This window comes from Tyto alba, unplaced genomic scaffold (assembly GCF_018691265.1).
Source record: "Tyto alba isolate M040663 unplaced genomic scaffold, T.alba_DEE_v4.0 Super-Scaffold_17, whole genome shotgun sequence".
Taxonomy (NCBI): Eukaryota; Metazoa; Chordata; class Aves; order Strigiformes; family Tytonidae; genus Tyto; species Tyto alba.
In genome coordinates, this window is record NW_024881279.1 from 13041166 (window position 1) to 13067357 (window position 26192).

Genomic DNA, 26192 nt, shown 5'->3' on the forward strand with positions numbered 1-26192 from the left:
AGGACTGGCACTCACCCCATCTCTCTGCACCTCCCCAAAATCATCAGGCTCAACCTCTGAGTTGGCTTGAGCTCAAAGTAACAACTGTTACACCTGCACTGCCCCATTTGCTAGGACACCCACCCGGGCTGGGGCACAAAGGCAAGCCCCAATGAGCTCTCGGTGTCCTCATGACCCTCCCGGTTCCCAGCACTGCTGTGGGTGTGGAAGCACAGCCGTGGCTGCCGGATGGATGGCACATCCCACCGATGGAGGGCTGGGAGTGTCAGCTGTGTACCGCTCCCCTTTCGACTGAGTCAGAGGCATGGGAAGTAAAAGCAAAGCTTTGCTGAGCACTGTTTAACCTAGAAATGACATTTCTCCTTCTCGTAAACACCGAGGTACACCTAGTGTAAAGTGGGAACCACATGGGGAGCGTTGATATGGCAGCAGCTCCCCCAGCTGCAGCTGCACAGGGAAAACATCCCCCCACCCTATGCCAGAGCAGCACACAGGCACTACACACATACCCACACCTGAACGCTGCTCCTGCTGTGTGTCCTTCATGGCATACCCAAGAGGTGAACTGGGGCACAGCAGCGATTGAAGAGCTGGTCTACTCATGGCCAGGAACTGTAAATCAAAAGCCTGAGCAGCGTGACCTGTCCCAGCTCCGTTGCAAGGGATGTCACAGCCAGAAGCCCTTGCTGCAAGCCCCTGTGAAGCTAAGCAACACAGCACCACCCCGTTCATCTCCTGGCAGATAAAAGTGCCTGAGGACAGAGAAATGCTTCACCTGGGGATGACTCCTCAGCAGCACATGGGAGTGCAGCTTGGTGGCTTGGGGCTCCTCACCAGTACCACTGGTGCAGCAACAAGTTGCATGTGCCAGACCCTGAACCAGCTCCCTGGGCAGAGCTGCCATCACACCAGGCAGGAGAGCAGCACACCTCCCAGATGCCAGCCGCTGTGCAGCACCCCAGACATACACCAGCCAGACGTGGGTTCATAAGGTTGCTTGAAACCAGTCAAGCCATTTCTTTTTATTTCTTAAAAAAAAAACAAACAAAAAAAAAACCCACAAAAAGATCCAAAACTCCCACCAAATTAAAAAAAAAAAAAAAAAATATCAATCCCTTAACGATGAAAGTATAGATACGGCATTTACACGGCTACATCTATCTTCCACTGACCCCCTCCCTCCCGCCCACAGTAATGTAGATTTATATGCGTTTACATAATATAGCGAGACACAGACAAACAAATGGGCTTCGAGAGCCTGTGAGGAGGAGCGGGGCGCAGCGGGGGCCTCCAGCCTGCCAGGGATGAGCCGAGCCGCGGGACTGCCCTGACACCCGGCTCTTCTGCCCCAAGCCACGGTGATGCTCGCCACTCTTTGCCGCAAGCCCTGGCCTCGGGACTGCGCTGGTGGTGGTGGGAAAGGCGGGAGGTTGCTCTTTGGCTGATGGGGTGATGCATCTTGCTGCCAAGCTCAGGGTACAGAGCCTCCCGGCCGCCCTCCTCCTCCTCACGAGGTAGTCAGGGAGCTTGGCCGCATTTGATGCGCGAGGTACAGAGAGGAGGCACAGCCTGGAAGAGGGCACGCATGGCTGCCCAACCTGGGGGGCACATGTTGGATGCGGAGGGCAAAGCCCTGCCAGCCCAATGGCTCTCAGCATCTTACCAACAGGAGCCGGTGTCCAGCCTGCGGGCCCTTCGCAGACGTAAGAGTGGTGGGAAGGGATAAGGCTGCAGGTGTTGGCACCCTACTGAGGGTGACCCTCGACTTGGGCGCTCACCCTGCCTTCTTGGAAGCCCTTTGGGAACAAGGGAGCGATCCTGTCACGTGCTCAATGAGCCAAATACAGTACTTGTGTCAGCAAAATGAAGCACTACCAGTTCTGAGGCTCAGTCTGGGAGGCAAGCAGAACTAGCCCTCATTTAGCATGGAGGCCACAGAAATAGCATTGTCCCCTCTGAGGAAAGCTGGGGGCAGTGAGATCACTGCTACAGAGAAAGGAGAGACATTTCTGAGATTAAAAGGCCATTCAGTGAAGAGAGAGCAAGGACACAGTGCCACAGGGAAAGGGCACACAGCCCTTCTACCCTTGCATGAAACTGCCAGAGCAGATGGGGGACACAGGTCCAGCCCCTCCCAGATATGGTGGGGGCTGGATTTGGCTGCCGGGCAGCTCTGACTTAACTCATCCTGTCCCCATTCCTTTCCAGAGCAAAAGAGATTTGCTGGAGCAAGAGACGCACAGAGACAAGGCAGCATTGTTCCCCCAATCCACCCTGCAACTCTCCCAGGAGCACATCAACACCTCGCAATGTGCCATGTAAGGAACTTTGTTATTGGATTAGGTTGCAAATGTATTGCTTATTGCCAGCTCAGGTGAGTCAGCCTGATCAGAGGCTGATGTGCCACCAGAGAAAACTGTAGGTGGGAGGGAGAGGAATCATGAATTCCCACAGCTAAAAATGAACCCTGGGGCTTCTGGATATGAGGCTGGACTAGGACAGTCCTGGTTTCTCTACCAGATCAAACCAGGGCTGGGACAAGTTGCCCCATCACCCTCCCAGAAGGACCTTGGCCTGAGGCACCACCATTTTCATTCTGTATGCAGACAGAGATATCTTCAATTTCCTGTTTCCAAGGTAGACAATATGGGACAGAGAAGGAAGTGAGCATCTGGGGGAGTAGAGAACCCTCCTTCAATTCTGCCAGCCTCAAATTAGAGGAAAAATTGTAATTGTTTTCAGCAGCAAAACAATGTGGCTGTGGAGCTGTGGCTGTAGCGCTTACACTTGCAATTAGACTAGAAAGGGCAACAGGGCTTGGTCAACAAGAAACCCACAGAAGTGCTGGGTTTGAAGCTCTTCCAAAGAGTGAAATGTGGCCCTGAATCTGCAAGTAGCCAAGTAAAGAAAGGAAGAAAGCAGCACTGGGGAACAACAGCTCATACACACTCATCCTCCTGCTGGGATAAGCAACACTGCAGGCAAGATTAGGCTTGGCAGGCAGGAATGTCAGTATGGAAAAACCCCAGGGACTGCTTGACCTGAAGCCCCCCTCAAGCAGCCTGCCATGCAGGATGAAATGAAAGTACCTGGAAGACAGGCAGACAGGGTGACGAACAAGGCAGGGAGCCCCTAAGCACCAGACAGGCCTCGCAACTGGTTGTGATGAGGAGCTGAACTCCCTCATTGTGGATTGCACTTGATAATATCAGCACCTACTGAAGGACCCACCTCCTGGCTGCTGCCTGCCAGCCTGGGGAAGCTCTGTGGGTCGCAGGAATGGGCCGTTCCCTATTAGTCCAACAGGCAGGGCAGTGTGGGAAGGAAAGCAAAGCATCCTCTTTCCAGGGCTTTTGGGATCATTTTGGTCCTCTGTGCCTTGCATAGTATTCTTCAGCTACTGAAGCAAAACACCTCTTGTTTGGTTGCAATACTGCAAGAGAGAAGCCTGCATAGTATCTTGGAGCACCCAGAGAGGACCTGTTATATATATGTGTGTGTGCATGTGTATTTTTCTATATATATATATTTTTTTTTTTCCACTGGGCGGATGTTGAAGTTAACACCTGTTGTTGTAGAGCAGGGAAGGACCAAGGGACGGGTCCGTGGCATGTGCAAGGGGGGAGCAAGGCACAGCCCTTAACCGAAGTGCAATGCCTGTGCCTGCACACGCACACAGAGCTACAGGGACCCTGTTCTCAGCAATCATTACTTATTTTTGCCACGTTCCCTATGGCTCTGCTACACACTTGGACTAAGCAACGTGATCTACATTTGACCATGACCCTGAGCCTCGAGGAAAGGCAAATCCTTTTATGCGGCCAGATTTTCTTCACTGCTACCATGACATGCTTTACTTCTCTCCCTTGCTACTGCTGTATTTCTTTTCAATTCCCCATACTGGTGGCAAAAATGTCTTTCAAAGTCCATCTCCCCAGCACGGAGAACCATGGTAGCCATTGTATGCCATGAAGCTTGGCCAGAGCAGCCCTGGCTGCACGGCTGGGCTGCTGGTGTGGCCACAGGAGCAAAGTGCTGGGAGGAGGTGGCGAGGAGGGTGGGTGGGAGCACACGGGTGGTGAGGGATGGCCAAGCTGCTTCCTCCACGCTGCCGCTAACAGGCACCAGCTGGGATGTGTGAGATCTCAATTATTATCTTTTTTTTTAAAGCCAGCCTCACAGAAAACTATAAATTAATCTGCTAATTAAATACTCAGGTGAGAGACCAGTGAACCTCCAGCTGTACAAGCAGAGGAGCAGCTATGGCTTCTTCCGTAGGTAATTGGAAGGGATCCAGCCCTCCCAGCACGGACCCCCAGTCAGGACCTTGCAAAACCACCAGCCGCTGCTGTTCTTCTCGCGAACTTCAAACAAAGTCCCTTCTTTAAAGCTGTTGGTCTCCTCGTCACCTTCAAAATCCGCCACTGCTACATAGAGAGCTTCCCTGGAGATGTCGGGACTGGAGACAGGGGCTGAGGTCCTCTCCTTGGCTTCCCCTCTCTCTACTGGCTTGGATATGACCTTTGGGCTTACACTGCTTTTCACTTTGGTTTCGTCTTGGACAGAGGCAGAGAGGAATGGCTTGGCTTTTGGAGGAACCAGCATGGGCCTCCCTGGCACTGGGGATGACCTGATTTCAGGTGCTTCCCGTGCCGGGGCCCTGAGCTCCGCTGCGGGGCCGGAGGCAGGACCCCCTGTTTTCTTTGGTGGGGGTGGTCTGCGGGGTGGCACAACAGGGCGCTGTGGTGGGGGCTCCCTGGCACCTGGGGTGTTTGCTGGGCCCAGAGAAGATTTGGGCAGCGCCTCTTTCGCGGCGTGGCTGTCCAGCTTGGGCAGGGGTTTGCTCTCCATGCTTGGCCGCTCCTGAAACCTTCCAGAAGCCTCAGAAGAGACCATGGCATTACTGAAGGAGCTTTCGCCGGCAGTGGTGTCTTGCTCAGAGGGTTTCTCCGGGCACTTTGCAGGTCTAAGCTTGCTCCGCAGGCTGCAAATATCCAGTTTATCATCAGCTGGAGGTGGGTCAGTCCGGGGGGCTGCAGCGGGTTTTGGCCTGATCTGAGGTCTTGACTTCAAAAATGGATTCTGGGCACTGGGCTCAGGCTTGTCCTCGGGCTCAGCTTTTGGCTTGGTTGGCTTGACAATGGGCCGGAGGTTTGGCTTCTTCACTTCCTTGGCTGACACTTTGTGTCCACATTCCAGTCCCATTTCGTTCTTCAGCTGGAAAAGCTTGCCCTTCTCTGGTTTCAGCTCAGGCTTCTTGCTGTCCTTCGGGGTCGCTGACTGCTTGGGTGGGATCATGGGCAAAATCACACCCGGGGGCTTGGGCGGAGGCCTCTGTCTCTCCAGTAACTCACCTTCCGATTTAATGATGGACTCCTTCCTGGGTGGCAGGCTGGGCTTCTCCTCTGTGTCACGGTCTGAGATCTCCTCATAGCCACCAGCAAAGGCTAAGTCCCCGCTCTCGGGAGCCTCCTTCCCCTTCCAATCTTTGGCCCACTTCCCACCACAATCCGTACCGTTAGGAGGAGCCTCTGGCAGCGGACGGCACGGTCCCGTTGCTTCCTCGCCGGTGCTGCTGTCGGCCACAGTGTCGCCGAGCCGGAGCTGGGCCATCTCGTTGGGCAGCGGGGCCAGGAAATTCGGCCTGGATGCATTGCTGGTTTTCTTGTACTTATCGATGAACGTGGCCGGGGCCCAACCTTCCTTCTCCTCAATCTGAATGTACCACCAGCCGCTCAGGTTCTTCTCAATAACCTGACGAGGAGAAAAGAAACCTCAGACTTCCATGCAGGAGCCCTCTCTGCACAAGAGGGGATGTTGGGTGTCTCTGGAATGATGTCAGGGTGGTATCTGGCCCTGGTGCCTCCCTGTCCTGGTAACCAAAAGCCATGTAATCACAGGACTGGTATCCTAACGGGAGGGGAACCTGCTAACAATCTCTGCCAGGGAAGGGGACCTGCACACCATGGGACTGAGGAACGACATAGCTGTGTCAAGGAGCTGCAGCTGAACTGTCACTATCCTGCCGGGAGACAGGACCGGGATGCTGGGTACTGGTGGTGGCCACTGCGCGGCACTGTTGGAGCGAGCAACCGGCAGCGATCTGCCCGGATCAGCAACTGTCAGGCCTCTGCACGCTCCAGAAGTGGGGCTGGGGCCTGGGAGGTGCTGACTGGGGCAGCCGTAAAGGAAAAACCCTCTTAGAGAGGCACAGCTTACTTTTTGAAAAGCAAAATCACATCTGCAGGAGGGATTCTGCCAGAAAAAGTGGCTGTGCTAGGAAAGCAGATCTGGAAGGGCTTTTAACTTTACACCTGGCCTAAATAAGAAAAAAACACCGCCTCTCCCCTGATTTGTGATGTGGTTTTAATTTCCACTAGCTCAGACAACACAGGACCCACACACCTCGGGGAGAGGAGGCCACCAAAAGCACCAGAGACCCCAAAGTCTCATGAGCTCATATGAGTTTCTCTCCATCTCAGGAGAGCCCTAGAATGTTAACAGTACACAGAGGCAATCACACGCACCACCATGCCCGGTTTTCGCCCATAACACTGTGGTGAGCAGATCCTCCCTGTCTGGAAAGTAAGCTCCTGCCTGAAACAGGCCCCAGGACAATGGGAGTCAGGAGCGCTACACTGACATGAAGGCATGAGAAGGGAAGATGACAGTCTCACCTCTACTTTCATTCCTGCCTGGAAGCTGATGCCATCAGGGATGGTGGTCTGGAAGTCAGCGATGGTGTAATACTCCTCTTCCACTTGAGGAGGGACAGGAGGTTTAGGCAGGTTCAAACCACGTGGCTATGACAAGAAAAAAGAAAACCCTTCAGTGTGTTTCTACAGAAGGTGCGACACAACATCCACACAGACCACCAGCCTGCAGAGACACAGGCCAGCGTGGCCAAGCCAGGAAGATCAGCTGTGCCCATGCAGCACCCTCACCAACACAAACCAGCAAACCATTTCCAGGCTGAGCAGAAAAATTGCTCAGCTCCAGAGCTCTTGCTGGCAGCAGTCACCCTCCCCAGAGGGAGGGAGCCAGCCTGCAGCCTCCCACTGGCAACCTGGCCTCATGGGACAGGCTGGCCAAAAGTCCATTTAAAGACCACATGCAAATAGAAGAGTTGTAAGCAGGGAGGCAGCACGTGTACTCCAGTCTTGACCAAGAGCAGAGCCCACGGTACAGGGGCAAGATCCCAGACAAAGAATAACCAGTGACCAGAGCTCCTTTCAAGTGCTCCTCTCCTGCTCCCTTTGCTATTGCTGCTCTTCTACATCAGTGGGAACTTACTATGGTGAGATCTCGCCGAGGAGGGGGTCGCTGCCTCATCTTTGGTGACTCTGTGGAGAAAGAATTTCAGATGCTGTTGAGTTTCTAACTTTTGGTCACATGTGTGTTCACAAACAACAAGTGAAAGAGGCAACAGAAAGGCAAGAAAGCCAAAGAGGCAAGAAAGCCAAAGGAGAAGCCTGTCTGCCTGGTACCCTGAGTGGCATGGGTCATCCAGGTTTTGAGGGCATCCCACTGGAAGAGAAACCAGCTGGAAAATGCAGCTGAGGTCATCACATGAAATTGCTTTTCATTGCAGGCCTGACCCAGAAGACCTCGTCTACAGAGGCATTGAAATAGCCCAGATTCTGAAATGAGAGCATCTCCAGTCTGGGAGAGGGAGGCTTTTGTCCCCATCACATTTGCTGCTCCTCAGCAGGTCCCGGGGCAGCACTGTGCTCGTACCCCATCTGCCCGTGCAGTGTCACCCCCAGACCTTGCTGCAGAGGTCACAGTGCCTGCAAACCTTCTGCCTCCCTCACACCCCGTTACATCACCCAAAAGACTGCAGGAAAGGCAGTGCTGACATCCCAGCCACCACCAGCCTCTTCTCAACTGGCCACTTACTGCGTCGGATGTCAGCGTTAGGCAGGGGACGGCTGTCGAATCTCCCATCCTTTTGGCCAGGGAGCCCGTCCTTCTCTCGGCTTGCCACGACCTGCTGCCGGGAGATGCCATCCAGATCCAAGGCACATGAATGAGTGGAGGAGCCAGACCCCAGCTTCTGTGAGAACATCTCTCCATTCACCTTTTTGAGGTAGGAGGCGGGGGCCCAGCCTTCTTGGCCCTGGTACCTATGGTGGCAACAATGGCAGCATCACTGCACAGAGCCCCTGCACTGCACTGGGGCCGTGAGCCCTTCCCGGAGGAGTAACCCACTGTGCTTGAGTGGTGTTGAGCCACTGGACATCCCCAGACCCAGAGCCCAGGACACACATTGACTGAAGGTGCTGCATGATTTGAGCAAAACTAGCTTGCCCGGTGTCATACGCTCCGTGGCACATGGAGAACTCCAGCCATGACTAATGCTCCCATGCAAGCTGGCTGCAGTCAGTGGGCCAAGGGCTGGGAATGGTGCAAAGCCCAGTTTCCTTCTCACCTCGGCCATGGCACTGGTTCAGGAATGAAGTGCACTGACAGGGGAAGCAGAGGGGAAAACCAGAGGGCTGCTGCTAGGATTGATGTACCCGGTCTTTGTGGAAAGCACAAGACCCCTGCCTGACCACTGGCAGTCCGGATCTCCTCCCTGCTTTAAGTGTGCACTGTTTAGGAAAGAAACCAGCTCCACAATCTGATTGAGAAACCACATCCACGGAGTGTCCCTGCCATGCTGGAGGGTCCCATGCCAGCGTCAGACACTCTCCCCCCTGACTGGGCTGCAGCCACTACACTCAGATGACACCAGCTACTGAGCTTGTAATTGCCTTTAGAGTTCTCATGGCAGCTCTCCTCCACTTAAAAAAGTCAATGGACGTTTTTCTGGAGCTTTGCTGCTGCCAAGACCACAGGTTCAATGTAAGGTTAAGAAAATTGCAGCATGTGCTCCCACCCTGCTCAGGTCCGGCCATTTGCTAGACCACAGACATGAGAAAATGAGCTTCCAAGAGAAAACAAGTATCAGTTCGGGACAATCTAGAGTCTTTGGCCTCAGCACACCCTGCACACAGCAGAGCTGGCCCGGACAACAACCCTTCTCCACAGGAGCTTCCTAACACAGCCAGAGGATCCAGCCTGCCTCCAGGACACTCTGGTTTTCCTATCAGCAGCACATGACGTAACACTAATGCTCTCACACCGGTTCCCTTTGCGCTGCTGCAGCATGTGATGCTGTGACACAGTCCACCTCCCAACACAGGAAATCGGGGGATTTGAAAGACGTTTAACCACAGCTATGCTTGGCTGAAGCCCTGAATGTCAGCTAGCCTTAGTTTGCAGGGATGGAGAGAAATGAGTTCTGGTTCTCTGCCCTTCCTGACACTCTACACTTGCCTTTGGAGTGTACATCCCGTGCACATCAGACCTCTGCTTTGCACAGCCCCAGCTGCAGTGCCAGGGAAGAGGAAGAGGTAGGGACGGTACCTGATTTTCCACCAGCCCTCCAGGTTCTTCTGGATCACCTCCACCACAGCCCCTTTGTCCAGGTTCATTTCATCCTGGTCTCTTGCGGTATATGGGTAAATAACGGTGTACTTCTCCTCTGTTGGAAAGAAAGTGGAGTTTCACAGAGATGTGTTTTACAGAAACTTGAACTCAGTCGACCAGCAGTTAAGTGTTTTATATAATGATAATTCCTGTTGTAATACAGGTGCAAAGACACAGAGATACACAACCATTCATAAAAGAAATGCCAGTGAAATGTATTTCAAAACAAACCCAGCTGCATTTTGAAAAGTAAGCTCTGGTGAGCTAGTCTGGCCCAAGGAGAAAGTTCCCCCTCCCCTTTGGGACTAAAGACCATCTTTTATACAACAGCTCTCCTTTCACTGGCTCTTCACAGAAGCCCTTCCATGCATCCATTTCAGTTTGAATTTCTTTCTCAGAGCCTCGAAAGAAGAACTGTCCTCTGTACAGGGGAAGAAATCCCACAGGCATCAGGGAGTAACCCCACACATACAAACATGCTCTCACACACAGCTCTCAAACAGCTCCACAACAGAAGCTCTACACGAACTTCCCGGTCCAACAGATGGGTCCCCCAAGACATTGGTCAAAGCCATGGTGGTGAGCCTGGAGAAGAGGCTGATGTCCTGTCTACAAGACCAAATGATGGTAAGCAGGGACATGGATAATCTTCCCTTCAAGAGGGAGAGGAAACATCCTAACAGCCATGCGGACAACGTGTCAGACAAATAGGTCCATCCATCCACACCTCTTGCTCTCCTTGCCCTGTCCTCTCTGGAAGAAACCCAGGAAAGCAATTGCCTGTGCTTAAGCAGTGCCATAAGATGATGAAGGCCATTTTGGGAAAAGTCTACCTCCAAAACCCACACTTGTGGACATTCGTATATCTCCACCGTGCAGGTTCTCTAGATTTGTCTTCTAGGAGGAGCACAGCCCTCAAAGGGCCTGATTTGCCACCCACTTCATGCAAATGAGCCACAGCAGAAAATGTCCTCTCATATCCAGCAAAACCAAGCTGGCTCTTTTCCTCCTGACCCCATCTGAGCCATCAGCCCCAGGGCCATGGCTCAGAGTTACTCTTACAGGAACTAAGGCAGCAGCTGCAAGAGATCTGCATACATATGTAGGGGAAAAGCAGAAACTCCAGCCTCTGTACCCAAAACAGGCTTCAAAAAGTGAGAAGGAATAGCTGGTAGAGGAAAGAGAGGTGGACATGACTGGGCCTAATGGAAGGCAGAGGCACACGTATGACTGACACAAGCAGGGTTCATCACATGCAAAGCAAACATGCAGGCAACAAGGCTCCAAGCACAAAACATGGGTAGCTGAACAAATCTCTGTGAAGTCCACCTTGACCCCATCCACTGGTGTACAAGTCCCCAAGAGTCCGGCGGCGGCCAACGTGCCTGGGCAGAGACCAGTATCTCCATGGGACTGGGAAGAGCATGTTGGGGAAGCAGGAGAAGGACAAGAGAGGATGTAAGGAGGCAGCACTTCAGGTCCAAGAGGAGACAGGGCTGACACCAGAGACTGGCACAGAGACTGTACTCACCTGGAGCCCTCTGGGGGCCCTCCCCAGTCTGAGCCCCCCTCCCACCTCCATCTCCCCAGACGAGGGGCTGAGCCAGCTGCAGCACTGCTTTGAGCATACAGTGTTTATCGGGAAGGATGTGTTCTCCAGGGGAATTTCGGATTTTCTCTAAGCAAAGGTTGCAACCTTGCTATTCTCATAATGTGAGCTCATGCATGCTCTTTGTTCTGCATGGGTTTAGAAGACACGTGAATTGTCCTAGGACCCGAGCTTTGCTCCTCCTTCAGTGCAGGTAAAACAGCTCCTTCGGACCTAAATGAGGCATTGGGATGGCAGGACCAAGTGTTCCCTGGAGATGGCACCTTCAGCCCCTCTGTGGGGGAACAGAAAGGCCAAAAGTCACAGCTGCCCCACTCCTGTTGCCGCACTGGAACAGAGCACTGGGCAGGCAGGACCACTATGGGCAGATGCGACTGAACAGCATGTCTGGGTTTGTCCTTCCCTTGGGTTCGTGTCCTGCCTAAGTCAGGGAGGGCTATGCAGTCCTGCGAGCAGCTCAGTGCAGTTCAGCGGGAAGAAGCTGGGGCAGATGTCTCCAGCAGCTTCTTACCTTCATCAGGCTGCATTGAGAACTCATCCTGGACACCATCCTGGGCCTCCAGGCAGGTCGCTGGCACCCAGCCTTGCTCCTCTGATGTGCTCACAAACCACCAGCCTGAGAAAAAAACATCAGGCAGCTCAGCCAAGGGCTCCCACCAGCCAAAAACCCTCTCCCTCCCTCCCTCCAAACCACAAGCCTGGAGGGCTTTGCCTCCTCCTTGCTGCCTACACAGGAACCTGGGGTGACCTCGAAGCAAGAGCCAAGCGCTATCTGAAAGGGAGCACAGACAGCAGCATGGGAGAATTGCAGCTGAATGATATCTAAATGTATAGATCTCTCCCCATGAAAAAACAGGAGAGACTCTGAGAATTGAATGACTCCAGCCACTGTGTTTGCTTTCCTTTTTTTTTTTTCCCTTCATGGTTCATTTTCCCTCAGTGTGGGTCAGCAAGCCCAGGCTAATTAGCAGGGATGAATACACTGTCTGCAAATCGATAGCTGACTCCTGCTGTGCTCTCACCTTCTTTACATTTGTGAAAACAGCAAATTTTAAAAGCTAAGAGTAAATGCAGGATTAAAACATGAGCTCTCCCAGTGGAAACCTAGCCAGCTCCATAGTGGCCACAAGCAATCCTAGGCCACCCTGGGTGTCCAATCAAGATAAAAGCGTGCTCCTCAGTTATTAAAAGCACAAGCTATTTGTGTCTTTAGGGGGAAAAAAATAAAGACCGAGCATTATCTTCAGAACCTCACCAGTGAGTCATTTAGAAAGACAACTAAATTGTTGGGGAGAGAATCGGCAGTTACCTGCATGGAAGGGAAAACCATGGCTGACATTTGATAAATAATTTGCCATAACTTTTGAATTGGCTGTGCTAATAGGTTTCACTTGCTTCAGGGTTCCTTTTATTTTCCTCATTCTCAAACATAGCTGCTGGTACAACTAATCCTCTGGGGACCAGCTTTCCAGAATTTAAAAATCTATTTTCACTATTTATCTTTAAACTCCCGTAAGCAACTTCTGTTAACTTCAGGGAATAAATTTCCCTTTTCAGCAAACTCCAGAAGCTGGGCCCATGACATGACTTGATCCCTTTGCAGAGCTTAAGAGCAAGTTTAAGTTTTGAAGCAAGCAAATAGCTTGGCTGCCTGCCGCGCTCCATGACCGGGTGCTTCATTGTGCTCAGAAGCAGGAATTGCGAATGCACAATGGGGGCTTTCATGGGCACCATGAGAGTGTCCCCCTCCGTCAGTAAAACAAGCCTGACAACTGCAGGAATGGCTTTTGTCCTCAGGACCCCTTGGCCAAGTTTTTCAGCATGAAGAAGCATAGAGACTGTGAAAGATGGACGGCGCCTGGCGCTCAGCACACGGGTAATCAGACCTTTACTTTAGAGACAGCCCTGAAGTCTTGTCCACGCTCATACAGACAGCCTGCAGACTGAAGCTGCTTCCTCCACGTCCCACCTCAGCTGACCATCCAAGGACATCCCTGTGAGGTGCCTGGAGGCTGTTTTGCTTAAGGTCCTATTAGGAAAACACTGACAATACAGGATTGCTACTCCTGCCTCTGCTCTGCGGCGCAGAGTAGACCCGCAGCCCTCTGCCAAGCCAAACTCTCTGTACCTGATTCGTTCTTCTCAATGATATCCACCAACTGGCCCACGCACAAGCTGATCTCGGAGCTCTCCTGCTTCTGGTAGTCCGCCACCACGACATACTGCTCCAGCACCAAAGGGTCGACCGATGCAGAGTCAGCTCCTGCACAGGGGGGACAAGAACCGACCCGTGTGCCAGGGTCAGCACCAGCTCCTGAGAGCATGGGCCACCACTCCCGAGCATCTGCTGGCCTGTGAGCAGCTCTAGGACACCATGAGGACCCCAGCGTGAGAGACGTGAGCCAGAGACGTGGGCAGAGTGAGGAGGAGAGAGACCACACCAGCAGCCGGGCGAGATGGGTACAGCCAGGAGAGACCTTTCACTTGGTACCCACCTTCCTGTGTACAGACAGCGCTGCCCAAGCAACCCCACCACCACCACAGATGCACACAGCAGCCTGGTCCCTGCTGTTGGAGAGTGATGGGCCGGGGCAGCCTCCAGTGCCCTGGCATCAGCTGCCCCAATGCACAGATCAGCTCAGACACCAACTCAATACACACAACCTGCAGTGAGTTTTGCTGTTCCTGGCTAAAGAGCCCAGATACCCATGCGGAGGGGTGTCTGTAGGACAGAGCACCAGCCCCTGTCACCACTGCCCTTATGTATTTCAGTCACCCTCTCACAACTCGCCAGCAAGGTTTGCTCTCTCTGCTATTTGCTCCACTAACTCTGCTCAGCTCCTCCTGCTGGACATCCCAATTTCATGTTGGAAAAGAAAAGAAAAAAAATAATAAAAAATACCCTAAGGAGGAGCAAAGGGGCAGGATACACCGGTAGCAAAGTTTTCCTTTGGCCAGAAGAGGCCAAAGCGGCTGAGCAGAGCCCGGACGGGCTGCAGGTGGCACTGCGGGCTCAGGGCAGGGGACACCGGGAGCACCGCCAGCGCCCTGCCAGGGGACCAGCAGCCAGGCACAGCGGGGCAAGGCTGGCTTGTATTTCGCCAGCACATTTTCATTTAGGAAAGTGCCCTGGATATAGATGCAGCCCCTTCGCCTGGCGTCGCTTGCTGTGGTAGCACTGCAACTGAGGTTTCCACACGTGCCCGTCACTGCTGAAGAAACCTGGCCCCAAGGTTGGCCCTATCTCCCCTTTTCCCACACGTGCACAGCTGTGTGCAGGGAGACCACGACGTGACCCAGGGCTTTGCAGGCTCATGTGAGCAAACACTGTGTGGGTTCCGTGCCGAGACCAGCCTATTCAGCCCCACTGAGCCGGGCACTCGCTCAGGCTCAGCCTCCCGCTAAACCAGTCACCAGGTTACCCAGAGCACCAGCAGCACTTGTCCCATCTGCCTCCAAAAGCCCCCAAGAAGCAAAAAGGTGTCAGAAACTCTTGCCTATGACTCCCCTCCACCCCAAGCCCTGGCTCTGGCCTTCAACCCAATGCTTTGCCTTGAGGCTTTGCAACCCTGTCAGATGAGGTCACTACTATATTACTCTGTTCTCCTCAGGTGCGGTAAGAATTAATTAATATTTGCCAAGTGCTTTGGAAATATGATAGTGTTATTATAGCACGAGTGATACAGAAGAATCACACATCTGATCATGGGTGTTGGGCCAAATTTACAGGGTCTGTGCATGTACTTGGGCAGGGAGCCTCAAGTTTTGTGTCAGGGCAGAAATCATATCTGGCCCAGCCCTCTAGCTGCTATGGCATGGCAGATATACGGGACAATTACCTCCCAGTCTCTGAAGGGTGTGAAATTACACAGAGAGTGGTGGTTGCTTGGGACAGTTAGGTGAAATGCAGCAAAGAAATTCGGACTACATTATCAGGAATATGTTTCTATGGGCAAGTGCACCTACACTGCAAGAGGCCCCAACAGCTCCCTCAGCACATGTGAGGTCTCAGCCTGACAAAAGATCTTTCCTATGGGGAAACCTATTGCAGGGCATTGGTTCTGCCATAGGAAACCTAGGGACGCATACCCATCCCAAAAGGGTGTGAGTAGAGATGGAAAGATCTAGTAGGTCTTCAGCAATCCTAGGATGCTCTGCTGCCTCGCAGAGAAGTTGTCCTGTGCACAAAGTTACAACTTCTCAAACTGGTTCTGAGAAGGAAAAACCACAACAAAGATTTAAATGAACAGTGTATCTTCAGGACAGTCTTATTTAAAGGAAGACGAGGCAAATCACCCATGTTATTCTGCTATAAACAGCACTCTGCAGAGCTCCAGGTGAGCTGGCCAAGTGCAGAGGATCTGTTACCACTAATGAAAGCTTCGTCTATACCAAAACCCAGAGGTGGGGCACCAGACAGAATTAAAAATAGACCTCTAAAGTGAATGGTGAATGCTAGGACTATCTGTTCTACTAGCTCAATTAAAGGCTTGTGCTTAAAGTGATCAGAAGATCTACCCAGCCCCTGAGAGAAGAATAACAGCTATAGGAAGAGAGGAGTACTCTCCTTTCTGCCTTCCTTGCTATAATTACACCCGTTGCTCTGAGGCTATTTGCAGTTTCAGCAGGCAATTCTGGATCCTCCAATGTACCTATTAAACCAACAACAGAAGTGGTAAACTGAGCTTGGAGGAAGAAGTAAGAGCTAATTTCAGGAGCATCCTCACCTGGCATAATCATCCTCAACCACAAAAATACACGCTCAACAACAAAACATCCTGTATATGAGCAGACCTGGGTCTCTTAAAAATAGCACTGGTGTAAACCTTACCATCCAAGATGAGAGACTACTAAAACTCTGCAGCTGGGGAGGAAGCATTAGTACAGTCCAGAGCCCGCAAGAGAGTAAATTTTGCAGACAGCCGTAGGCAGAAGCACAGACTGTGTATCCTGAACACCCCTCACTTGTGAGGCTGACACAGACGTGGCCTAGAGATGTGATGTGCATCGAGTCAAGAGACCACTGAGGTTCTTGGACTGGACTTGCAGAATGGTGCTTGCTGTGGATACAGGAGAACACGGGGGAGATGCACTCAGCTCTGCAGGCAGGGCACAGCTCTGCCTCCAGGCACTGCACATCCCAGTTACCAACCCATGGTCTGCTCAGCACAGTGACCTTGCTCTCAAGACATGTCACATATGGGTCAGCCTGTAAATCTTTGCAGGTTTTGTTTGAGCAAGAACTTGGCCATTCACCCAAAGCGTTGAGATGCACAAAACCAGTAGGAAATCTCATAGATACAGGGTTGCTTGTGACATTTCCAACCTTTCCAATTTCTGGCTTTGCAGTATCAGTGCCAAAAGTGAGGACTTGCAGGGCTTGGACACTAGTGCCTCCAGAGGGAAACAAAGAGCTCAGGACTGAAATAAGGGGGCACAAGTATTTGTTTTTGAAGCCTGCCCTTGCTGTACACTCTAGCCCTTGCCTAATGCATCTTCCAAAAATGTCATGCTTCAGATAAAGTTTCTTCCTCCTAGTCCTCTGCCCAGTGCTAACCAGATCCAGTGCTCTCAGGACAGCCCCTCTTCTCCCAGACCTCACAGGTTCGTGAAGATCAGCACTGCAAAAGTGACTTTCTTCCTGCTCTCATGTGAAACGGGCACTAGATGCTGCGCTGTACTCTTTGCAAGCCCTCTCATCTCTCCAGGGATTTTTACAGAACTGAAAAATAATCACATGGAAATACCATTCACCAGTGGAGCTTTAGAAAGGTCCCCCTATGGCTGCTATAGGATACAAGAGCTGTCTTTTTACTGTCTCTTACCAGACTGAATACTGTGGTTTGGGGTCTCTACATCACTGAAGGCACATTGCATAGCACAGCAAAAGGGACACAGCCACACAGGAAAGCATCTAAAATAAAACTGACAAGGAGATATTGGAGCTCTCTGCCAGCCTCCTTGGGCAACTCCACTCAAATATAAACTCTGGAGACAGTTTCAGGTTCCCCTGCACTAAGTCAGTGCTGCAATGAACCCGTGACTCTCCATCTGTGCTTTCTGTTCAACCGAGAGAGGAGGAGAGAATAGAAACGCTCAAAACAGTCTTGGGGACTGATATGATGACTACTTTTAGACATACCTAAATCAGTGGCCAAATAAGTCTTCAGAATCCCAGAGTTGGGGGAATAATCCACCCCCCACCCGCAAGCTGCAGGCTCTTTGGAGCTTGGGCCCATGCCTAAGGCTCATAGACATGTGGGATTACAAATACTGGTAAAAAAAATAAGCAGAGGAAGCAGATTTTATTTCCAATGCTCACTCATACCAGGCCTTCCTTGCAATAGCAAATGTCACTGAAGTCTCTTGGTCACCACAGCAGGTTGAGGGCAGGCAGCACTTTAACCCACCTCACATGCCAGTGTTTGTTTAAATCCCATTTCAAAACAGGGCTTGCTGCTGCCAGGAGCTTGGAAGCTCTTTCCAACGCTCTCCTGAAGAGCAGTTCATCCCTTCTCAGCAATTCTGGGAGAAATAAGCAATTGAGAAATTGCTTATTGGAAAATTCTCATGATTTTTGTTTGTTAGCAGCTATTGGATGCCCCCTCCTCAGGGAGATCCCATGTTGAATGAACCTTTTCCGCACCTTGCTGCCTCAAAGCAGGCCTGGTTTGAGGAACTGATGAACCATCAGGGACTTCCTCAAGGTATGGGTGACAGCAGAAGAACCAAACTCTGCTTCTACTGCCAGAAAATGCAAGACAGTGAGAGGAGTCTCTGAACATGTCTGGCACGAGGCACCAGCCCTTTGTAACATTACTGCAGGCAAACATTTTTCCCTGATGGCTACTGCACATATGCCAGACATATGGGCAAAACATTGCATCCTGCCCTGCCAGGACGTTACCCAAACTCTCTGTTCCCTCCCTCTCAATGGTGCCAAGCAAACAGCATCCCAAACAGCATTTTATCTTTGACCTATGTTACAAACCCGCCATGCCAACAGGATGGAAGGGTGAAGCTGCCCATAAACCTGCAGTGGGAGGTCAGGACAAAGCTGTGTACACGAGCAGGAGAAAAGTTCCTGCTTCTCCAACAGCCAGCATCCTTAAATTGAATTTTGCCCTCGAAGAACTGAGTTATGCAGCAAAAATTTTCTTCCTATTCTTCCCAACCCTGGAGAGGCCTTCTTTTCTCTTGCCTAATATAAGTGGACAGGATTCAAAGTGATCTAAACACACAGTGATCTCATAGGGAAATATAACACCCTTCCCTTACTCACCAAATGTTCCTTCTGAGCCAGCACACTAGAGAAGTTTTCAACATGAGGGAGATGATTGTATCTTTATCTTACCTCTATTTTATCAGAAGAGAGAAGGAAAAAAAAAAATGCAGCCTGTTTTTGTCCCCACCCACAGCCAGACACTTCTCTCTGCCTTCAAAGCTAGTTGAAGACCCACCCCTTCAGCACAAGAAAGCTAGTACAAAATCTGCAGTCTGTGCTTGAAAATGGCTCATGAGAGCTATAGAATGACTATCCCAAGGTCCAGCTTTGACAGACACACCTTACAGCAGTCAGAGTTTGAGGAGGAAATATCATACTGGTAAACCCCTGCTAGTCAATCAGGAGAGCACACAGTTATGACCTGCCCATGAACAGACCAAAACCAGGAGCCACTGTTCAAGCAGATGACATCTGAGCTTTTCATATGCATCCTACAACTAGTCTCCGTTAAGATGCTGGGACATCGTCATGGGAGGGAGGGATGACTTGATGCTCCAGTGGAAAAGAAAGCGAAATAAAATCTTTGAGTCTTCTCTGTACCTTTTCTTTCTCCTCCAAGAGGAACCCACTCATCTACAAGGGAATTTGCTTACGCAGCTTCTGACAGTGCCAACTCTCTGGCCAAAAACCTTTCCACAACCTATTTCAGCAGCATCTCCATCCAGCCAAGACTCTGATCTTTCTTCCCCAAAGACCCTCACACTATTTTTATCCCTTCTATAGCTCCAGTAGCTGAAAGGTGCCCTCTCTAATCCACAGATTGAAGACTCTTCCTCTCCTTTCTCCTCCTCTTTCTGAAAAGCTCCAATAACTGCTAAAGCACACCAAACTAAGGGGTCTTTCAGAGATGTTCCCCTCTCTTGAGGAGCAGGGGTAAGCATCCCAGACCCAACCGTCCACCCAAAGGGTCCCAGCCAGTTCAGTCACGAAGCAGAACATACCACTGCATCAAGAGACTCTCCACCTCACGCTGACCACCATGCAGCTCAGACGCTCCTCCGCACTTGGGCGATTTTGTATCCCCATCCTCCTGGCTGCAGATCAAGCCCTGCCCTTCACCCAAGACCTGTGACACAGACCCTGCAAGCGGAGCTGTACCAACAGCCAAGCGCCAGTCCCGGCTCGCCATACCTCCTCTCCATTACTGCCCCGTGTCCACCAGCCACTACGGAAAGCTACGGGGGACGTGACAGCTTCTTGCAAGGGGTTTGGCCACCCAGCCTGAGCAGGTGTTCCCCGGCGAAAGGCAAAGCAAGAGCAAGGGCCAGGTAGCGAGCGGCTGTTACTACCTCTCTGCAGGAAAGAGGCCGTTCTCTGGATAAACCCTGATGGAGGAACAAAATGACGGGAGACAAGGCATGAGGCGGGAGGGAAATGAACTCAGGGCTGGCAGCAACGGTGGCAACAACTCGATTAATGGGTGAATGGGGAGGCCAGTGCAGCGTGGAGAGCTGCAGGCATCCGTCCCACCTTTGGGAGCACCACGGGAGGTGCAGGGGGATGTGGGACCGGGACTTGGAGGCTGCAGTGAAATCCTGGGTGGATGGAGGGGGCACTCCATATCGGGAAGCCCCATGGGGGAGCACAGCAGGGGTTTGGCTCGCCAAGGGGCTAGGCCCTCGCTCTGTTCCAGGAGACCACGGCTGTGGGTGAAAGGAGGAGCTGGTGGAACCAGTGGAGAGGAAAGGAGTCCTTACCAGACCTCTTCTTTCCAATGGGCTCCCTGAAAAAGAGAAGGAAGAGCATCAGCAGAGGGATGGGGCAGTTGGATTGTTGGCCAAGTGGCAAACCCACCCAGGAAAGCACAGCAGTGCTGGCCCTAGCAGGGCCACTGACCTCCCTCACCCAGCTAATGTCTCCATGGGTGACATGGAACATCACCCACCCTGCAAACAGCCCTTCTCTCTCCTCCCTTCCTTTAGCAATTTAATGGTTTCGTCTTTCCCAGGGTGAGTCTTAGCTGCTGGCCTGGCCTCCTCGGTGGCTTGGTCTGACAGCTACAACTCCCACCATGTCACTTGTCAAAGGCAGGTGGATTGTGACACTCTGGCAGCAGAGTCAGGAGTTGGGGAATTCCAAATGCCCAAAACTGCTCCCAGCACAGACCACAGCTCCCACGGAAGTGGGCACCAGTTTGAAGACAGACAAAGAAGAAGATACTGAAGTTCTTCCATGTCCCATGCCTCTCTTGAGGTCAAGGATGGAGAATGGTTTGGGAAGGGGCAAACATTTATACCCCAAAACAGGATAAGTCATTAAAGTGTTGTAGAAAGGATGAACACCAGGGCTGTGCAGCAGAATTGCCTCCAGGACATGACAAGCAGGAGGTATTGGTGGTTATGAGGAGGCAGTGGAGCTTCAGCCCAAGTCCTTTTACTATGGCCAGTGCTGGCCACACCACTGATGAGATGGGTTAGGAACCACAGGTCCTGGGTTCCTTCTCTTATTTGAATGTTGCCAAGAAACATGGTTGCTGAACAGCCTCAAACCCAGAGCACAAGCACAACGCTCTTCAGGCACAATGAAATCTGGGGCATTTCATGATTAAAAAACAAACACCAAATCAAGGAAGATATGGGCCCAGACAAGCCTCAAAAAATCATGGGTAACAAACCAAGACACTCAACCAGCCTGAAATACAAACAAATGCACCAGCCCTGTCCCCAGCCCAACCATAGTGGTCTGTGTTGCTACAAAAGAGCTGTCAACGCTTTCACATAATTCACCACTGTGGCCTTGAAATGCTGCTGTAATGTGGGGCGATGATAACTTGCTCCCTACTCACTTTTGCAGAGGACACTGGTTTCTCTGCTCCTCACCCACACAGGTGACAGATCAAGACCATCTGGCCAAGATGAAATATTCTGATACCAGGAGACATGCATTGATCCTTGCTACTTCCAGGAAGAATAACAAGCACAGAACAGGCACTGGAGCTTCCAAGGAGGAAAACATTCATCTGGTAGTAAGGGGATCCTCCTGAGGCTTTGAGCTGCCTGAGTGCTGCTTGGAAAGGTGGTTGGAACAGCCCAGATGGACCCTAGGATCCCCTTCATCTGCTTATCAAGTCCACTGGCAAAACAACCTTTCCCCTTCCCTCCCCTTTGTTTTCATGCCAAGCAGAGAAATCCCTCCATGCTCAGCAAGAAAGCCAGGCAGAGCTGGGCTATGCTTTGTTCTTTTTCAAGTTTATATGCATTTTCAGACCATAATTACTGCAGATATTTTATTCCCCTGGAATGATGGGGTGATGCGGGGACTCAGCTGCCGTCAAAGACTGCCCACCCATCCTGGCAATGTGTTCTGCTTGTAATGCCTTATCCCCCCTGGTCCTCCCTTCCCTTTGCACCTTAAACCTTTGCTAATTATCCATGGACCTATCAGTAAAATTAAATTAAATGCAACAAAGATGGACTAGAAACAAATGAGACATTGTTATTTAGAAACTGGAGACTATCTGTTAAATTCAGAGACTACAGACTGTGCAAAGAGCTGAATACCATGTCCCAGGTGCAGAGACCAATGGAGGAATCTACTGGACAGAGCATCCCAAAGACATTTCTGAACAGAGACCACATTGTAGAACTAAATCAGAGTTTATCAATAAGCTCCATTAAATTTGCCCCAGCTCAGTGGTATGGTGGGGAAAGGAAGCGAAGCAAGGCCAAGATGAGCATGCTGGAGAGATCAGCACGTGGGCATGGCACCCTCATGCTGACAGGAGGGAGCTGATGGAAATAACTGTTGTTTTTCTCCTGCCATCTGCTAAACCTATTACTGTAACTCATCCCCCTGTTTCCTATCACTGGCTGCTCTGTCGGAGTGAGGGGACAAGGAAGGAGCTGCAATTTCACTTTGCTGCTGGGTTGTTCCTGGCACAGATACAAAGAACTGCAGGTCTGAAGACCAGCAGCCCCAGCTCACCACCTCAGAAGGGACAAGAACTCAGACAAGACAGGAAACAGCAATAAGCTCTCAGCAGCATCTCCTCCTCCTCCATTCCCCATGGCCAGAGAAAGGCATTGCAGCAGAGCTTGCCTGCACAGCTTCCTGGAAACTGGTGGCTCCAGAAGAAGAGAAGAAGTAAAGGCCACTCACACCCACAATGGCCAGACTGTGCAGGTGAACCAGGCACTCACAGCACAGTTACAAGGCACCAACACACAGCTATGACCGGGAGCCACCAGCCAGCCCCACAAAGCTTCCCAGGTGGTTAAACCCGGGACTGGTTCTCTTTCCTGAGGCATTTGCAGTTTGTGTCTGCTAGGCTAGGCAGACTGCTGTGTGCTGCAGGGAGGTGGCTCTGAGGTCGCGACGCAGAAGAGCCCACCTTGCAGTGGGAGTCACGGGAGGATGGTGACCCAACATGTGGCTCGGGGACCTCAGCACCAGCCCTGCTGCCCCACAGCCAGCTCAGGGAGCAGGAGAGGGGCAGTGGAGCACTAACACGAGGAAGACAACTCCAGCTGCTGCAAAGCCAAGCACACCAGAGCCACAATCAACATGCAAAGACGAGACGGATCTCAGGTCACCATTCCAAGAAAACACCTCCCACAGAAAAAAAAAAAATTAGTTCTGTAAAAAAAATCCTGTAATACAGTAATGGCATCAAAATACATATCAGGAGGTTGCTCATCTTTTGAGTATTCAGTAAGTTTGGAGATGTTAGCAAAGTTTATGCAGGAGCGAGAGACTGAGAAATGGGGTACAACAGACCTCTTGTTTGGGAGAACTGATGTTTAGCAAATGCTTCACCAAGCACTGAATGGAGCCCCTGTCCCCCAGGCTGCAGTGCCAGTGCTACCCCTGTGTTTAACCGCTGAAGAGTTGGCCAACCTGAACCTTTGGGCTCAGAAAGCTGCCCTGTTAGCACCAAAAATCAAGTACTCTGGCAATGCAAGGGCCTTGCACCGGCACAAAGTGTATTTTTGCAGAGTAGATTCAACCCTTCTGATATTTCTGTCTGCTGTCATCTAGGAAAGACAGTTCTCAGCAGAGAGTGAAGGAGATCACTGTTTTGGAACTGAGATTTAGCCTGAGCTCCTGGTGAATCTGCACGTAGGCATCAGGAAAACTGTAAAACAAGCAATTCATTATACAAGCTGTAGTTTGTCTGGATAGCGGGACACAGCTCAAAAGCCACAAGCCAGAAAGCATCCTTATCCAAACCAATATCCATCAACTCGGGGATCTCTACTAGCAAAATCTCCTGGAATGGGTTCCTACACAGGGCAGCCACTCTATCATGGAGCAGGGATCTGAGCCTCCCCTTTTTCTATTAACTCCCCTGACCCCTAGCCCAGGAGTCCATGCCCTTATTACCTCCTTAACCACCACACAAGGGTGACATGCGACTTTGCTCCTGGCACAGCTCAACTACAAGGAAAAGTAAGCACATGGGGAAGCAGGAAGAGATGAGACTTGCTTCTGGAAGACACTGGCTACTGGTTTGTACTTCTAATTTATGGAAACAAGGGAAAGGAGCGGATTTGCTCCCCTTGCCATGATGGAAACGTGCATCTGTGCAGCATCCTCTTCTGGCACTTTGGAGCAAACATAAATCTTTTACCCACCAATGGCTGCCGGCACTGTAGCCCTGACCAGGACCTTCCACTCAGCCCCTGCGGGAGACAAGCTGGCACAGTCAGATCACATCAGGCCTGAGCCTCATTTTAGACCCGTTCTTCCTTCTCTGATTTATTGAGGCTGGTGCCTGCCTGGAGTCCCTGTCAGTCTGCATGCGGGAAGCAATCCATTACTGCAACTGCCAGTGCCACCCCCACCTAACCGCACATTGCCAGGGCTTTGGTATTAATAGAACTACGACGGACTGCTGAAGTTGCTGCAGGCATAACCTCATTAGCAGCATACGCTTTCCTCATCTGGTCACGTCCCAGCTCACTGTCACAGACCTTCCAGCCTGAACGGCACAGGCAGCCCCCAGCAGCAACAGCCCTTTGCTGAGTCAGCAGCAGCTAGGATTCAGCTAGGACCTGGATCCTGCCCATCCCCTTTCTCCCTCCAGTGATGCTTCCCCTGGTACGTGGCAGGGAGGAGTGGGGTTACTCCCTCTGCACTTGGTCCTCCACCCCAGCAAAGAAAACATCCACAGTAGCAGAGCTGAACTGCCTTTGAAACACCTCAAAATTCTCTCCCTTTATCCAAGGGCTGTTTGGGAGAAATAGCAGGAAGGCAAGCTAGGGATGTGGGCTCAGCGAGTACCCACACATATATAATGGAAGGAAGAAAATAATTTTTAAAAGCTGTCCCAGGCTTTGGCTGCCATCAGTGGCCTTGTTGCAAGTAGCCATTTGTGCTGGGTGTGTCTGCCCAGAGGAGCTGCAATGCTGCAGCTGCACAGGGCAGCCAAAGTGACAGGGACATTTTGGTGGTGCCCTGGGGGAATGGAGAGCTCTGGCAGGCCAGGTTTGTGGAGCAAGGAGAAAAGGAGCAATTCTCTAGTAAGCTGGGAGAAGGAGGGGAGGAGAGGCAGCCCCTCCGCTGGGGGTGTGGAAACTGTAGTGAAACACTTGCTGCGAGGGCAAACAAACCTCTCCAGCATCTGCTGTGTGGTGGCAAATGCCAGGTGAGCTCCAGGCCACCACGGAGGGACCCTGGCCCTACGCGCTGCTCACAATTCCTTGTAGGCAGAAGCAAAGCACATATCAGAGCCTTGAATCAAAATCCTCAGGAGGCTCTGTGCCTGCCTACAGCTCAGTGCTGGAGCTGGAAGCCCTCACTGGAATGAAAATGTAGCTCCTCAGTGCTTCCTTTCTCCATTTTCAATGTCGTTGGGGTGTATAACCATAAACCACGGCAGCAGAAGCAGCCACCAAGACCCGGGAGTACCGGGAAGCTGGGGCAGGGACCCACTGCTGTAAGCGGGACCTGCGTTAGCAGATCAAGGCCAGAGGGCCACCTCCTCCCCAGCCTGGGTTGCTGTCCTGCCAGGGGAGGACCAAGCCCCAGAGGCCACCTTCTAAAGCAGAGCACAGTCCTGCAGCAACGCCACTGACTGGGACAGCGTCAGGGAAAGCCACCCACTCTGCCTTCACGCAAAGGGCTTTGAAGATCAGCTAAACTGGGAAGCAGCAGCTTAAGCAACGTGCACAATTCCTTTCCTGGAAGGATGTTTGCTTAGCAGCGGCAGGAGGAGGTTTCTCATCCATGCACAGACTAGGCAAGTTAGACGTGGGGTTTCTCTGTTTCCCACCACCCCACGGCCCACCCAGCAGGCGGAAAGCACTGCTCCCAGTACACCTATCTGGGTGGTAGCAGCTGGGAAAGCCAAGCAACCTCAGTGAGCAGGGAGGAGCAGCGGCTGAAGTTCACTGACCAAACCCCCCATCTGGGGTCTCCAAAGGATGAGCACAGATGTAATTCCATGCACCGCAGCCTCCGCTGGGACACGGGCTCCACCTCCACTATCATCTGCTCTTGTAGAGGGCATAAGCCCTTAACAAGCCTTCAAAGAGTCCAGGTTCTGGGACTGCTGCCCACCTGAATCCTCGCCGTGCTGTCTGGGCAGCCAAAGAGCCCACAGCAGCCTTTCAGCCCTGCCCTCCCTTTGCAGGAGGCCTGCTGGACTCTGACAGATCCAGCACATAAGGATGAAGATATCTGAGCAAAGAGGAATCTACAATTTTTAAAGACCCCAAGAACTCCTGAAGCCAGTAGCTTTCAAACTGTGAATCCACAGCCCCCAGAAGAACTGAGGAGGGGTGCTCAAGGACACCTCTTAAGAACATTAAGAGATAGTAAATCTGCTTTACAGGTATCTGTGCCTCCACCAGATAAAAAAAAAAAATCAGGTTCATAAGCTAA

The 26192-nt window shown here is 51.7% G+C and overlaps 1 protein-coding gene across 4 annotated transcripts in view; it reads right to left on the reverse strand.

Moving 5' to 3' along the window:
* Positions 1 to 984: 984 nt before the first annotated feature.
* Positions 985 to 26192, reverse strand: part of SH3PXD2B (SH3 and PX domains 2B) — a 78886-nt gene continuing 53678 nt past the window's right edge. The window contains exons 6-15 of one of the 4 annotated variants that reach the window (XM_033005542.2): positions 20066 to 20091; positions 19658 to 19693; positions 13212 to 13346; positions 11595 to 11699; positions 10804 to 10887; positions 9412 to 9529; positions 7900 to 8126; positions 7294 to 7343; positions 6678 to 6803; positions 985 to 5754 (exon numbers count right to left, since the gene is read on the reverse strand). In XM_033005542.2, coding sequence (XP_032861433.2) covers positions 4261 to 5754; positions 6678 to 6803; positions 7294 to 7343; positions 7900 to 8126; positions 9412 to 9529; positions 10804 to 10887; positions 11595 to 11699; positions 13212 to 13346; positions 19658 to 19693; positions 20066 to 20091 — 2401 coding nt within the window. In that variant the 3' untranslated portion in view covers positions 985 to 4260. The remainder of the gene's footprint in view (positions 5755 to 6677; positions 6804 to 7293; positions 7344 to 7899; positions 8127 to 9411; positions 9530 to 10803; positions 10888 to 11594; positions 11700 to 13211; positions 13347 to 19657; positions 19694 to 20065; positions 20092 to 26192) is intronic. The other 3 variants (XM_033005550.2, XM_033005557.2, XM_033005563.2) reach the window with 3 other exon arrangements.